The sequence below is a fragment of the Mesocricetus auratus genome, unplaced genomic scaffold (genome assembly GCF_017639785.1).
Source record: "Mesocricetus auratus isolate SY011 unplaced genomic scaffold, BCM_Maur_2.0 Super-Scaffold_100013, whole genome shotgun sequence".
Classification (NCBI taxonomy): Eukaryota; Metazoa; Chordata; class Mammalia; order Rodentia; family Cricetidae; genus Mesocricetus; species Mesocricetus auratus.
Genome location: NW_024429196.1, coordinates 69,818,389 through 69,835,029, shown reverse-complemented (window position 1 = coordinate 69,835,029; position 16,641 = coordinate 69,818,389). Strand labels below are relative to the sequence as shown.

At 48.3% G+C, this 16,641-nt stretch overlaps 1 protein-coding gene across 7 annotated transcripts in view; it reads left to right on the top strand.

Annotated features, from left to right (window-relative positions):
- The window catches only part of Wnk2 (WNK lysine deficient protein kinase 2), a 109,086-nt gene extending 101,633 nt beyond the window's left edge, over nucleotides 1-7,453 (top strand). For 6 of the 7 annotated variants that reach the window (XM_040755946.1, XM_013110602.3, XM_005066324.4 and 3 more), the window contains 3 exons: nucleotides 372-610; nucleotides 4,489-4,600; nucleotides 7,250-7,453. In XM_040755946.1, the coding sequence (XP_040611880.1) occupies nucleotides 372-610; nucleotides 4,489-4,600; nucleotides 7,250-7,275 (377 nt within the window). In that variant the 3' untranslated portion in view covers nucleotides 7,276-7,453. Of the gene's footprint in view, nucleotides 1-371; nucleotides 611-4,488; nucleotides 6,016-7,249 lie in introns of those variants that run through there. The other variant, XM_013110601.3, reaches the window with a different exon arrangement.
- The last annotated feature ends 9,188 nt before the right edge of the window (nucleotides 7,454-16,641 follow it).

Genomic DNA, 16,641 nt, shown 5'->3' with positions numbered 1-16,641 from the left:
ATCTGGCTGTGCTGTGAGTCCCCCATGCTCTCGTATGTGCGAGTCTCGTGGGACATGCAGGGGTGGGCCTGTGGCTGGGCTCTTAATGGAGACTGCCAGCTGCTCGGGTCTTCTTCCCTGGCCTGGTAAGAAACAAGTGAGGCTGCCTGGCACAGCCCAGTCACCCATAGCCTACAGGGTGCCTCATGGTGTCTAATACCAGGCAGCAAGGCCCACTGATGCAGACCGCCTCTTGAAGCAAGGTGTTGCTTGGCCAGAGTGAAGCCATTGATTATTACCCCAGCCATCATGAGCGAATGACTGCGGCCAGCCTGTCAGTGGTGCTGAGTGAGTGCGTGACGTCACCAATCCTGGCCTGTATGACTCCCCAGGGTCTTCCACCAGCAGCCTGGCCCCAGGCCCTGAGCCAGGCCCCCAGCCCACCCTGCACGTCCAGGCGCAGGTAAACAACAGCAACAACAAGAAAGGCACCTTCACGGACGACCTGCACAAGCTGGTGGACGAGTGGACCACAAGGACGGCGGGGGTAGCGCAGCTGAAGCCCACACTCAACCAGCTGAAGCAGACACAGAAGCTGCATGACATGGAGGCCTCTGGCGAGGCACGGGCTGTGAGTGAGCGTGGGCACGGGCTCTGCTGGGAGGGGCATGGTAGGCATGGTAGCTGTGGCCCTGAGCTAGTGCCGGAATCTCGTGTGCCAGTCGGCCATCATGCTAAGTACTAGGCTTTCATGGTCAGGGTCCATCTTCTCCCAAATTGGGCCTTTGTGGGTGGTGGTAGTGGTGCACACCCTTGATCCCAGCACTCGGGAGGCAGAGGCAGGCTGATCTCTGAGTTTGAGGCCAGCCTGGTCTACAGAGTGAGTTCCAGGACAGTCAGGGCTACACAGGAAAAACCCTGCCTCGAGAAAACAAAAACAAAACAAAACAAAAAAACTAGGCCTTTTGCCCCTGTAATGATTGGGAGGTAAAAGAAACTTCCTGTGGTTCTTGTGGCCATTAGGGGACGGGCTGAGTCTGGACTTAGAACTCAGGTACAGCAGAATCCCTGAATTAGCTGCCCCAAGTAGTCAAGACACCCTCACTGTGGACACACATACCTCCATCTGCATTACATCCAACTGGAGCCAACATGGGGCAGGGCAAGTAGCCACTCTGGCAGGTCTTGGCACACATCGAGATTTTGGGAGAGCTAACTGTAAGAGTGTCCCCTACTTGGCCAGCTTTCAGGAGGAATTTCTGGAAGGTTGGTGTTATTTCTACTTTAAATGATTCATGAGGCTCACAAATGAACCCAGCTGGGCTGAAGTATCTTGTGGGTGTTGTTTTTTTAGTATGGAAAACATTCCTCTGTGAACTTAGGCTTTGAATCATCCCAAACACACAAGGGGATTGGAAGCCTGCAGTGAACATCTCTTGCCACTGCCTACAGTAGGTGACACTGGCAGAACTCATCACACATCTGTCTGTCCATCTCTTGGGGAAGGCTTGTCTTTAGGAACCCGGTTTCTTTTCCATTTCTAACACCATTTGGGTGTTCTGTCTTGATAGTCTTGTTGAATTCTGTTTCCCTGGTAACTGCCACTTCATCCCTAATTTGCCTACACTTTCAAATCAGTTGCCATTTAATCACTGCAGTGCCCTTGTTGTTTGCATGATCCCAAGCTATGTCATTCCTGGTATTGCAATTTATGCCTCCCTACTTCTCTGTGTGTGTCTCCCTGTCTCTGTTACCCTCTGTGTGCCTGTCCTTCCTTCCCCTCCTCCCTTTTGCCTTATATCTTAAGGCTTTTTAATTTCATGAGCCATTTTAAGGAACTGTGTTATCTTTGATGGTGTTCTTTGTGATCTATCTCACTCTTTTCTAACTCTATTTCTTTCTCTCTCTGCTTTCTGGTCTCCAGAAAGATTCTTAGGTTTGATTGTGAGTCAATGGCAGAATATTTTCCTAGTGTTAGTAAGGACCCTGGTTTGGGCCCCCAGTATTAGAGTGAAAAAAGAAAAGCTTCTTAAATTGGATAGGCCACTGAATTCTACCCTTTCTAGCTCTTACAGAGGACCTAGGTTCAGTCCCTAGCACCTATGTCTCAAGACTCACAACTGCTTGTAAGTCCAGCTGCAGAGCATCCAGGGCCCCCTAGTGTCCTCATAGACACCTCCACAGACACACATACACATAAGTAAAACAATTTAAGGAGTTTACAGTTCTTGAGGATGGAGGGATGGCTCAGTGCTTAAGAGCCCTGGCTGCTCTTCCAAAGAACCCAGGTTCAATTCCCAGCACCCACATGGCAGCTCATAACTGTCTGTAATTTCAGTTCTGGGGATCTTACACCCTCATACATGCAGACACAACACTAATGCACATACAATAAAAATAAATAAATCATTTTTTAAAAGTTTACAATTCTCAGGCAAATGTTTTGATGGTGCATCTTGTTTACACAGTGCCTTCTGGTTTCCTGTTTTCTTCTCCCCACAGCTCTGCTCCTTAGTTCCTTGTCTTGCCTTGTGAGGATTTAATATTGTATGAAGGACATTGCGTTGGAAAAATTGTTTGTAAAAATCATTTGAAATCTTGACTTTTTTATTGTCTTGATTTGCCTTTGTGCACATTCTTACTGTTAACGGCATCGTCTGTAGAGTGCCTGGTTAAGATTATTAACCATTTAAAAGTTGACCTATCTTTTTATTGCTGATTTGTGGGACTCTGTTATAACTGTTTTGTCTACTGTTACATATATATTCTACCAAAGTGATGCATACACATGAAACCAAGTGTCAGCATCTAGTGTTTTCTCTATCCCTTCTCTCCTTCCCTATTTCAAGACAGGGTCTCTCTCTTACTGAGCCTGATGCTCACCAGTTAGCTAGATTGCCTGACCAGTGAACTCTGGGCATCCTCCTGTCTCTGCCCCTCTCCAGTACTAGGGTTACAGACACATGCCACCACACCAGGCTGCAGGCACTTAGGAGTCTGAGCTCAGGTCCTCACACTTACACACAGGAACTCTTACAGATCCCCAGCATCCTCTTTTACTTTCCTAGTGGTGAGCATGAAACAGAAGACTAAGTTAAGTTTGATTTTTTTCTGTCAATGTTGCTGTTTTAGCTGTTGTGTGAGCCATAGCGTACTTATTGCAGTACCTTCCTTTCCGGTCTGAACTGCATGCAAACAGCCCTCTCCTCTTTGCCTTACTGCAGCTTCGTAAAAAGCTTATTATTTGGTGGCATAGGACATCCACTGTTGAACTTCAAGAGTCTCTTGATCTTTCTGGGTCCTAAATAGTTGCAGGTCTTAGATAACCCACTGGAGTTTCTCTTGGCGGTAGATTAAGTCTTTCAATGAACTGGATGATAGGTTTACCATATTACCAGTCTTCAGTGTTCCATGAACTTGGCATCTGTTTCTTTACATCTTTGTAGAGTGTCAGTCTCTCTCATTAAATCCATCCCAAGGTGGTTGACAATTGGGAGTGCTTTTATTAACTGTGCAGGTCTGGAAACTTTGTGTCCCAGTTGTGTGTGGAAACGTGACCAGTTCTGGTGCCTAGAGACCTATGGTCCTGCAAATTTTGCTTGTTCAACCTTTCCTGTGGGTTTCTCTACACATAATCTTGTCATCTGCAGTTATGCAGTTTTTCTTTTCTTGTCTCATCTTGGCTGGGTCCCCTTGCAGTGTTGACTGGAAGCATGAAGGAACCTTGTGGGGAGGGGCTAATGCTGCCCCCCTCTGCAGGTATGGCTGCTGGCTCCAAGGAGGCCTTCATTGCTGAGCTTGCCTTCTGTAAAGGGTATGGGGGTTGATGAGTCTCCATCCTGCCTGGTATGGAGAACACTGGCTGGGGTGTGTATTGTCATGTGTATGTTTGTGGTTCAGAAGATAGAAGCCAGGCCTCATATGTGCTAGGTAATTGCTCACCAGGGAGCTCTGGCATATCCCTTCCGGTGGGGCTTCTCCTGGAGTAAGGTGGAATGTCTCTGTGAGCTGTGAGGCATCCAAGTCTACTGGACTGTGGTGTTAAACCTTCTATAGTTACTGTCTTCGATTTCCCAACTCTTTTGTTTAGATGCTGCAGGCTGCCAGTTCTTGTCACACCCAGTCCTGCCGTCAGAGGTGCTGTTTCTGGAAGCCATCAGCTGTTCCTTCCCCTGCCTCTAAGGCCACTGTACTTGGCTGGGAGTGTGGAGGGCTTCCCCAGAGTTCCCACTCCCACGTGCCTCCTGGGCTACTATGGTTATATAGTAACTATATAACCATATAGTAACTATAGTATTACTAGGCCGTCACACCAGGTGCCATGGTGTCAGCTGCTCCAAACCCACTCTGGCTTGTAGGCAGCCCGAGCCTGTGGCCCACGGGTACCCAGACCTCAGTGTAGCAAGCAGGGGAGGGTGGGCAGCTGCTTCCCACACCGACACTTGGACTACACAAGGAGACCAACTGACTGCAGCCGCTGTGCCTTCCTCTCTGTTTCTGTGTCCGTAGACGACTGTGCCTCGAGCAGGAGTGGGGACACCGTGTTTGGCCCCAGCACCCGGCCCTCTGTCCACCACAGCCATTCCTGGAGCCACCCCAGCCCTGCCTGTGCCCATACCAGGTACTGTCCACTCCAGCCTCTCAGGCCTTCCCTGCGCACTGCCTCTGGGCCAGTATGGAGGCCTGCTCCCTATTCCTGTGTCCTGGGGGCCCTGGCTGGCCTCGGGAAACCCACAGGGGGCCTGGAGCGGTCAGAGCCCCACTAAGGTCCCCATGCTGCCAGTGTTCGTTCGGCCGCCCGTTATCAGCATGCCAGGCCCCCGGCTGCACATCACGTAGCCCCCTGCCCTGCCCTGGCCAGATGGGTCACTCTGAAGCGTGTGGGAGAGCCCGGTTGTGGTTTGGCCTCCTCGTGGCTCCTCCACACGGGTGCAGGGCACAGAGCCCCAGCCCAGGGGACGTGAGGGCAGCAAGACCCTTCCCCTGCTGCCTCAGACCCCATCACTCATAGGTCCCCGCAGTCTACACAGGCAGTGTCTTCATACCCATTGCCTGCCCTTCATCATCCCCCTGCAGCAGCCCAGTGCCTTGAATTCCAGCTTTTGTTTCCTGATGGGAAGACAGGTTTAAAAAGGCCATTTGTGGGCAAAGGTAGCTTTCATTACCGTTGGCATGCCCATTGCTGTCTCCACTTGTGTTATGTTGGGGTACGGATAAGAAGCTGATGGTTAGTTCTTAAAAACACAGAAACTAAAGTGAACCTTGACAATGTGACCTGCAAATGCTGGATGAGCTCAGCATTTGATAGGGCGAGGCCACCCTGGGCATCTTCGGCAACAGAGCCACAGGGCCCAACTGAAGGTGTTCTCCCTGTGAGGAGTGTCAGCAGCTTTGTTGAGCCATGAGGATCCTGCCAAGAAACAAACGGGTAAATGCCCTGATAGCCAGCAGGCTGTTATGAGCACCATACAGACAAACACCACCATTCAGCTCAGGGGCCCCACCCATGTCCTTGTCCATGGTTTCCACAAAGACCTGTGCTCTGCCCATCCTACCTGCAAATGCTTCTTCGGGCCATCCTCAGGCCTGCCTACTGAGGGGTGGAACATTTCTGGAGGTTTCCATGACACTTGTCCTGGGCGGAGATGAAAGCCCTCTGACTCCCTCTGGGCAAATGTTTTATGCCTCCGATTGGAGGGTGAACCTGGGGTGACCCCTATGTGAACTGTACAGTTAAGCTGTACTCATGAGAACCAGCTAAATTATTTTGGTTTAGATACACTATCCCATCAATTCAGTTAGAATTGAGTTTTCAGGGGGCTGAGCAGGGTCTTCTGCCAGGCCACAATACTGCAATAAGAGATTTCTGTTCTCCGCGTCTGGTCTGGAAACCACACAGGCCCGCTGTAGTGAAGGGGAACCTGCCTTCTCTCACTCCTCTTGTGCCCAAGTCCTTTCCTGCTACGACGCTAGTGGCATGGGATCCCTAAGAGACTGTATGTGCGAAGGAGAAAAATAAACATTTGCTTGAAAATACTGCGAGATGACAGCTTTTTTTCTTGCCCTCTATTCATATCAAAGCCTAACTGACTGGCCTTGTAAAGGGCAGGCCCTGCTTGGAGCCAGCAGCCATGCGTCCTGTACCCCAGAGGGTGGAGCTGGGAGACAAGGCCAAGCCGATGGTGGGGATGCCAGTCTCCCAGCACTGCACCTGTGGGTGTGGCCCAGGCCCGTTGTCACCAGGCTGTTATCTCGAGCCTGGCATTGCAGCCTACTCTGCAGGCTGTTGGCTGGGCTGCAAGCCCCTCTGCATCTGCATTGCTTTCAGAAGCGTGGGTAGGAAGGGTGCAGCTCACAGAAAGCAGACTGCATTTCCAGCCCCATCACAGCTGGTACTAGGTCCTAGAAAACCCTGTTTCTGTGGGTCATACAACTCCTGGTTATCCTCTTCCTCGTGGTTGGTGGGGCTTCAGGCTTTTGGGCTTGTTGAGTAGAGTTGGACAAGGACCAACATAGGTCATATGAGAGGCACAAGCCTTTCCGGGAGCTCAGGCCGTTCTGAAGGTGATGGTTTAGGAAGAAGACTTGCACTATGGTGGTCCAACAAGCCCTTGTGTGTGTGCTCACTGCAGACCTGTCCCTGGCAACATGGGGTTCGTTCTGCTAGAGGTGGCTGTCTCAAGACACAGCACTAGGCTTCATGCCTACGTATACGGGTGTAGTTCATCGTCTACGTCCATATACGTCTTTAATCATGCCTAAAATGGGTGTGGTAAACTGATCTTTTATTACCTCATCTGAGTGTGCCTCTAGTAAATCACATGGTTAATGGCGGCACACGGTTTCCTCCTACACCTGCGGCTGTGTCATTGTACTGCATCTTGGCACTGGCCCTATTTAGAAGCAGAAATTGAAGGTCACCGTTTTCTACCAGGACTCCAAGACCAGCTCGGTCCAGGATGGTCCAGTGGGACAGGGGCGAGGCCCTGTCTTTCCGGGCATAGGTGGTCATTGCTGAATGTCTGGCTGTTCGTAGAGGAAGAGACCCAGGTGACAGTCAGTCACGCTCTGTGCAGAGAACAGGACTCTGTGCAATGCAGTCTCATCCTGGCATGGCTCAGGCCCCCACCGTTCCATCTTGTTTTAGTAGCTTCTGGGAAGGGGCCAGGTGCCTAGGCAGGGCTGTGTGCACGGGCATCAGGGCCCAGCCGTGGGTGAGAGGCCAGTGCCTCGGAGGTCTGTAGTGAGCTGTGGCCATTTTGTTTTCTAGATCCTGAGAGTGAAAAACCCGACTGAGCCGGCCTCTACGCCAGGCCCACACTGCGTCATCCAGGCGAAGAAGTGACAGACCCCAGGGCAGCCACGCCTCTAGTCCACTCACGCTGTTTTGTAACCACTTTCTAACCATTTTTTTATTCACAATTGGAAACACAAATGTAATGCAAGAATAAAACATATTTTGGGGGAGACAGGACTTGGGTATTTCGAACTTCCTCCTTTCCAACGGCCCCTCTGGGTAGGCAGCAGATAGCTTGGTGGGGGGGGTTCAGGCCATTCCTTGCAAGGCCCTGGAGACTCATTGCCCAGTGTCCCTTCTCAGGCACAGACTCAAGGTCCTTTTGCTAGCTCAGCCCCATGTCACATGGTCTTTTCTCTGGCCCAGGGAGACCAGTCATCTGTCCCCATCAAAGGATGAACATCACAGAGGTCTGAAAGTGAACCTCCTTTCCAGGGATGCTGGGTACCATCAGGAAAGGAACCAACCACCATGGGGCCCGATGCCTCCTAGGGGTGATCGGCAGGACCACCAGCTCCAGGAAGAGCTATACTCCCCGTGGCGGGGTATGTCAAAAGTGTGCAGGGAAACAGTCTGGGGAGGTGGTCCGTCAGTAAGTTGCTAGACCTGAGTTCAATTGTCAGAACATATACCAAAGGTCAGGGATGGTGGCCCACACTTGCATCCCAGGGCTGTGGAGGCAGAAACAGAAGGTCTGTGGGACTCTAGCCTACTTGGAGAGTTCCAAGCCAGAGAGAAGATCCTGCCTCTGGCAGACAAGCAGGCTCAGTGGGTAACATACTTGCTCATACAAGCTTATGTGCCCGAGTACAGATTCCAAGTGTGCCATCACACACACACACACACACACACACACACACACACACACACACACACACACACGTATATACAAAAAGAATGGGGGAGAGCAGTTGAGAAACCACACCGGACGTCATCCTCTGGTCTCCACACACATGAATTCATGTACACCCTCAGAGAAATGCCGACAACCTCTGAGTTGCCTTGACAGGAAAACATGTTGTGGAAATAATTTATGATAGCCTGGCCCTGCCCACAGTAATGAGTCTAGAACAGAGCTAGAATTTTGAGCATCAAAACACGACAAAGCTGGGTCTGGGTGGTGTTAGTCCCCAGCTGCAGTTCACAGGGTGCATGGCGGCAAGCGTTAGCAGCTGCAGTTCAGCGTATCCTCCAGCCAAGCGTGGAAGCGTGCGTTTGCAGTGCCTGGTCTTTGTTACCACTAAAGGCCACAGCTCCCGCTATGACATTAAGGGGTTTCTGACATCTCTAGATGTCCATCATGGCCAAGTGCTCAGCCCCTGAAGTGCCTTGTTGGAGATCTAGTTGATTCTCTAGGACCCAGGAAAAACTAGACATACAGAGCTTCACATTTCCCCAAGATCCCCAGCAGTCGAGGTCATGAGACTGTACATCTGTTTCAGGCACACAAGTAATTTGGTGCCCTAGACTGGGAGCCCAGCCTTGACTTACAGGAAGCAAGCGAGTGGTGCTTAGTCATCCAGGGTCTCCATATAAAATGCCATAGACTGGTTAGCTGACTTGTGTATTGCTCACTGCTCCAGAGGCTAGGACATCCAAGATCAAGTGCCTAGGCAGCACCCAAATTGTAGAGCTGCTCTCTTGGTTTGCACATAGTACCCTTCATGCTCTGTGTCCTCATGACCTCTCTTTACACAGAAAGATTACATCTGTGCTCCTTATAGCATATTAGTCCTAGCCGATGAAGGCCCCAACTTTTTAATTTTCATTTTATTAAAAATGTAGCAACATAATAGCATCAGTTGATCGCTCTTTACCAGTACCATGTAAAAGTAGTTCAAGGATCCCACTCTCATGATTGCATTTGATCTTCATAAAGTCCCCATCTCCCCACACGTTCACATGGTGATTGGGTCTTCAGTGTCAGAATTTAGAGGGATATGGCTTTCAGTATATAGAATATGACTCACTGATTTTGGCACACAGTACTTTCTAAGATGGAAACTACCTGTATTTGCTTGTCTCTACTTGAACCTTAAAGCTAACAAATGAATACTGATTCTATAAAGATAATGAGAGGAAGGAGAGAAATCCAAAAGCAGAAAACTCAGATCAGTGTGACAAGCTGGACATACATATGACTCTTGTCCCCAACCTCAGCACTGAGGAGGCAGAGACAGGCAGATGGCTGGAGCTCGATGGTCAGACAGCCTAGGAAAACTGATGAGCTCCAGGTTCAGTGAGACACCTTGTCTCAAAAATAAGATGAAGAGCAAGCACGAGAGACACCCAGTGCCAGCCTCTGCCATCCACATGCACACGGTACACATGCATGCATGTCTGCAGGACACGTGCACAAACATACATATGCCATCACCCACCCATAAACTGAAAGAAAAAGTAAATCCAGTATAAGTAGTAAAAATAAAGACAGGAGCAATTGGTGATGGTTTTGAAACTAGGACTTATGAAAACTCACTAGGCAAACTGACCCCAAGGGAAGAGGCCGCATGAGATGTAAATGACAAGAAGGTGACATCAGGTTGTTCGTGTACATCAAAAGCACTACCAGGGAATAGTATGAACAATTTTGCCAATCAATTTGAAAAGTGAGGAGAGGTGAATGTGCTACTTTCTCAAGAAGAAAACAGACTGAATGGTCCTATATGTATGAAAATTTTTTATTTAAAAGCTTCTTAAGTGCCAACAAGATGGATCAGTGGGTAAAGGTACTTTGTCACCCAGCCTAATAGCCCAACTTCAGACTTGAAATCCACATGGTAGAAGGATCAACTCCTACAAGTTGTCCTCTAACCTCTACATGTGTGCTATGACATGTGGATACCCACAAACACTTTAAAAACAAAAAACAAAACTCACATAAAGAGACTCCTGGCTGTGTGTGGCCTCTCTCACAAATTCCCTATGTGTTTAAGGAAGAAATAACTCTACACAAACGTCCAGGTATCTCTGCTACCCTTGTTCTACTTACTACTTGAGGCAATGTATGAAAGGGACAAGTATCTCTCCTGAACATAAATACAAAACTCTATAAACAAACCTCAGATGGAACATAGCAAACATGGGGAACATAAGGCCTTGTCTTGGAAGTCGTGTCAGGAATTCGTAGAAGGTTCAACTTTCAGAAATCAGTATTAACTGGTTATAATACCAAATAATATGAAACATTTACAGATACATGCCTGGCCATGTATACATCTTCAAAAGACTGGTGAATTGTAGTTCACCAAGTTAAAAAGCTTCATACATATCCTGATAGCAAGGTTTCAAAAGGAAAGTGAGCTGGGCGGTGGTGGGGCATGCCTTTAATGGCAGCCAGGTCTGTTACAGAGAAATCCTGTTTCAGAAAGACAGGAAGGAAGGGAAGGAGGGAGGAAGGAAGGAAGGAAGGAAGAGAAAGGGAAGGGCCAACAGGATGGCTTAGTATGTAAAGGCACTTGCTGATGAGTCTGACAACTTGAGTTCAAACCTACGGTGGAAGGAGAAGACCAACTCTTAAAACTGTCTTCGGAACCTCTACATATACGCTGTGACATATGCCTGCCTATGCCTGTATATTTGTGTGTGTGTGTGTGTGTGTGTGTTTGTTTGTTTGTTTGTGTACATGCTAATAATACAAAATGAAAGTTTAAAATGAAAAAATTCTACTCAAAAATCAGTGCCAGCTTGCATGGGAGTAGTTAACACAGAGACTTAGAACTGGTCAAAACACTGAGAGGCTAAAAATAAGTTACTGTTAAGAGCTTGGCCCTAAATAAGACATCCAAATCATTCCTACCAAAGAGGGCAGAAAGAATGTAAGAGCTGGAGAATGGGGAGGGGTGCTGGGAAACTGCCTTGTGAATGGGACACAATCTCACAGCAGCTCTGGTTAACCCACACAAGGTCTAAGCAGTCAGCAAGAATGTGGGACAGGCTCATGACGCCCCCTCCTCCCAGCTAAGAAGCCATGAGAAGTTAATGGCTGCTTAGAGAAGAGCAGCCATTTTCCTCCAGGGTTCTAAACACCGCTAAATTGTTCATGATCCAGTAAATAACTCACACACACACACACACACACACACACACACACACACACACACACACACACACACGGCTGGTGAAGTAGCCTATTGGTAAAACATTTGTTTAGCATGTGGAAGGACCTAGACTCACTTCTTAACACTGCAAGAATAAAATAATAAAAAAGAAGCTCCACCCATTCACACAAGCAAGCCTGATTATGCACAATGGGCTATTTAACATTTGAAGGGACATAAAATTAGGAGGGAAGCATGTTGGGGAAAAGAGGGCTTCAAAGGGCATGGGGGAGGAATGAAAGAGGGTGATGGGGTGAATGTGATCTAAACACACTACATGCATATATGAAACTGGAATTGTCAAAAAATAAGGAAAAACTTTGTTTAAAATCACAGCTTAGAGAATGAAAGAGAAGCCCCAGACTGATGACAATTGACTTGTGTTTAGAACATAATGAACTCTAACAATGGTATTGTGATTGTGCCAAATTTTTTAGTGGGCGAAGGATTTAAAGGAACACTCCCCCAAAGGAAAGATGGTGAGCACAAATGAACACTCCAGAAGTCTCTCAAGTTGTTAGACACCGGCGGGAAATGCGGCTTAAATCCACAGGGACATACTGCTGCACACTTCTTGAAGTGGCAAACCACACAGACTGGCCACCTGCTGCGGAGGGCCTGGCTCTTCTCCACTGCCAGTCAGAGTGGGGAAGGGCACAAGGTGGCAGGTGTGATTTGTCTCAAAGGAGATGTAGAACATAATAAGTATTCCATGTGGCCTGGCCTTTCTACTTGCAGGTGCTTACCTCAGAGAGCTGAATTTTTGCATATTGTAAAAAATAAAATGGTCCATTTTCAAAATAGAAGAGCTTTAAGTCAACTTAGGACCGGTTACAGGGAACACTGGGTCACTGTGGCACCTGCTAGTCTATGTACCTCTGCCCAAACTAGAAGTTTAGATTTAAAAACAATTAATATTATTTTTAAACAGAATCTTCATATAGAACATGCTGGCCTTGAACTCAGAGATCCCCATTCCTCTGCCTCCTAAGTACTGGGATTAAAGGCATGCACCACCATGCCCAGCTTTAGAATAGAGTATCGTTAACAGCCAAGCTTGTCTAATGACTTGAAGCTGTGACAGAGTTTATGGACCTAAATAGCATTAAAACGGACAGGGTGTAAAACAGAGATAAGCCCACAAATGATCGTTGTTGAGAAGTAGACAGGTGTAAGTGGCAGTTGGCATGTAAGACTGTACCCAGAATACTCAGCCAATGAGGAAACAAGGGATTTATAAATGCTTCTCATGTCAGCCTTTTGTCTGCATGGCAAGATCATAAAATAAGCTGCCTTGCTTTCGCTGCTCCAAGTCTCCAGTGTTCATCATTACAAAACAGGGGATCCTTATTCCCCAGAAAATAAATGTTCCCATGAGCTATGATGCCAAGAACTGGAAACAACCCAACTGTGCCAATGGTTGGCAGACAAAGCCATAAGCACATGGCGGATCAGCCTTACATTCCTATACTGTGCAGCAATGGGGAAGAATGAGCTACTGACCTATGTGACAGCCAACACTGTCAATCTCAAATTATATACAAGTGAAGGAGGCGCTACTCAAAAGGGTCCCATGCCCCAAACCCTTGTATGTCTGGTGAGAGAAATGCAAACTGATCTGTGCTGATGGGAGCTGATCAGAAATTGTCTGGGAGGGGCTGGGGAATGACAGGGCATGAGGACACATCTGGAAATGAAGGGGAAAATTCACCACCTTGGTCATGCTGAGTTTTCTCTAGTGCACATACATGTCAACACTTACCAAATGGTACAATAAAACCTTCACCCTTCAGCATCCCACACATACCTTCAGGGTTGAGTCCAGAACTTTCTTTTTCTGTTTCGTCACTTGTTGTTCCGTGTACATGTCTGGCTCTAATCTCTCCCTATTAAAGATGCCAGCCAGACATTTAGTGCCCTCATTTTAGCTTAGTTCTTCCAAGCCTGTCTCCAAACACATCACCCTGGATGCACCTGATATTGTCCAGATAGTTCACATTCTGAGGGACTTAAGGGTTTGGGACTCCAGTGTATGGACTGAAAAAGCACAAATCAGGTCATTCCAGATGATAGAGGAACCAAGTGACAACCTCGGAACCCCTGGGGAAATCAACTTAGACAAGAAGAGGGCTTGTTTTGGCTCTTAGTTCTAGATGTTTCATTTATGACAGGAGGTCCAGGCTTTGGGACCTGAAGCAAGGCAGATGAAGAGCAAATTGAGAAGTAAATGTCTCGGAGCAGCTGAGAGGAAGTGTCCTCCATTGACTTTCAAATTCCCATTGGGGATGGGGAGTTGGCTCAGTGGGCAGCATGCTATGCTGTTCAAGAATGAGGACCTGAATTCGATCCCCAGCACACATGTTAAAAAACATAAAGAAAAAGCTTGATGATGTTTGCACCTGTGATTCCAGCACTGGGAAGGCAGTTAGGAGGACCCTGCGGATCATTGGTCAGCCAGTCTAGCAGAACTGATGGATTCCGGCTGGGCGGTGGTGGCACACGCCTTTAATCCCAGCACTCGGGAGGCAGAGGCAGGCCGATCTCTGTGAGTTCCATGCCGGGCTGGACTGACAGCCTCCTAAAAAATACAGAGAAACCCTGTCTCGTAAAAACCAAAAAAAAAAAAAAAAAAAAAAAAGAACTGATGGATTCCAGGCTCAATGAGAGACCTTCTCTCAAAGAGCAAGGTGCAAAGCAGCTGATAACGACACCCCACGTTGACCTCTGATGCATGTGTGTACATTCATGCACACCCCAAATTGACCTCTGATGCATGTGTGTGCGCATGAACACACACACCTTTACTAGGCCCTGCCTCCTAAGGACTCCATCATCTCCCAGCTGTGCCTTGGGTGTAGCAGTTACATTTGTTGTGGTGGTAGAACCCCAGACTGAAGTTACTCAAGGCAAGCCATGATTTTTTTAATTGTCAGTTTCGAGGCAGGGGGAGCATGGTGGCTGAGGCAGCATGGGCTGCGTCAGTGGGCACTTCTTCAAGACGGCTTGACCACATCATGGTAGACAAGACACGGAGAGCTTGGGCTAGAATGAGAAATAGACATCTCCTTCAAGGCCACCTCTAGTGACCCTTCCCCAAGTGAGGCCACAGCCCCGATGATTCCACAATGTCCTAAGCAGCACACACCATTCACGGAGCTGAGAGCCAAATGTCAAACCCTCAGCCTGTGGAGGGACAGTTCACATTCCAGCCATAACAGCCAGGACCACATCTTAAACATAAATACCTTTGGGGAATATTCTAGAGCCAGACTATAACAGGCCCTTAGCTGGCCATCGCCAGAGTTGGTCCTTGACCTCGCAGGCGTCATCATTCCATGACATTCTCTAGATTGTGTGTATTTGAACATTCCCCCCACTAAGCATGACATCGATGGAATCACATCCTGTCTGTTTACAGACGGGCTCTGCTTCACAAGGCCTCTCTGCATGTGGCCCCGGCAGAGGGGCCACTGCATTCCCCACAGAAGCCAGCCCAGCCTGCAACTCTGGCTGAACCATCAAAGGGTTTTGTGAGGCTCTGTCACGTGCTTTCCGTGGCCAGAGAGACGCCTCTCATTCCTACACAGGAAATTCTTCTCTCTCTTTGTGTGCTACATAGTCCAAACCGTCACACCCAGAGTGTAGACATGCTGACTCCCGGTTCTGAGAGCTCAAGGGTGCGGGCACCCAGAAGGACATCCTAATGAATTCCATGGAGGAGCTGCTGATCAGGGCCTGTGACAAAACATCCCTCGAGGCTAATGCCATTTCTTTCCAGAGGTGTTTGGAAAGGGCTAAAAATAATTGCAGAGTATATTTTGAAAACTTCTCGAAAGTGCAGGAATGGGCCTATAATTATCTTGTTCTTACAAGCTGTTGCTCTTTTTTGTGCAATTATGTGGTCAGTAGTCAGCAGGAGAAAATGATGTGTTTGCGCTCTGTGCTGGGAGCCATTATTAAAAGCAGCCCCTACCCCCACCAGGAACAGTCAATGCGAATCAAGTAAAACAGTAACTGGATTCTGTTTCTTGTCAGAGGTGGGAGTCGGGCTGTTGAACACCCAGAGTGCTGACACTGAAGGTTCCTGGGAACATCTATGGGCTGGATTCGCTGCCAGTCTGTCTGGGGGAGGAAAAGTGAAGCTTGCAGACCTCCAGTTCACACCCTGTACAGGTGGGACGTTCTTCAGACTGTTTTTGTTTGCGTTGAACTTTACCAAGGAAGTAGGGGACGTCTCCGTGGAAGTAGGTGGCTGTGGTGCTCAGGAAGAATGGCAGGCTGGGGAGGTTCTCGATTCCTGTGCCTTGGAGCACGCCCCCACAAGCTCTGGCCTCCTTGATGATCTCCATGTGGCCTCTGAACCCAAACTCCAGAAAGTTCTCAGGTGTACGTGTGGCCAAGGAGTCTCTGAAACAGACCCTGCTGGCCATCTTCAGCACCTGGCTGCCCCTTGGCATGCGGGTCATTCCAAAGCTGGGCACTGTGAAAGAGGAAATCCCATCAGCCTTCAGGGCCAGCACAGGCAGCTCACCAGGTGGGCCTGCTACAGGTCGTGTGAAGTAGGGTCAAAGTATTCTCCTGTTCCTTGTGTTGTTGTAAGAAAATACCTGACACTGGTTATTTTCTGTGGATGTGTGTGTTGTATGTACATATGTATGTATGATGTGCATATGTATAGTATGTGCGCATATATGTGTTTGTATGTATGTGTGAGAATGTGGGAATATGTGTTAAAGCTCATGTGGAGGTCAGAGGTCAACTTTTGGGTGTAGGGGCTCACTTTCCACCTTGAGACTCTATTGTTCATGGTCAGTTGGCCTACAAGTTTTGGGGATCCTCCAATCTCCGCCTCCCATTTTGCTTTAAGCATGTTGGGATTAATAAATGTGGGTTCCTGCATCTGGCTTTATCAGGGATCCAGGATCCTGACTTCACAATTACATGGCAAGAACTTTATCCACTGAGCCATTTCCAACACTGGATAATTTGCAAAGAGCAGAAACGTCCCTTAAAGTTCTGGAGGCTGTGAGTCTCCTCTGGCATCAAGGTACTGGCATTGATGTCTGCAGAGGGCATCCCACTGCCTCAGAAATGGCACCAAAGGTTATGGATGTAACTCCATGTTTAGAATGCTTGCCTAGCAGGCACCAAGTCCTGGTTCCCCTGCACTGTGTATAAATCAGGGATGATGGTGCATGCCTATCCCAACACTCAGGAGACAGAGGCAAGAGGATCAGAAATTCAAGGTCATTCTCAGCTGGGTAA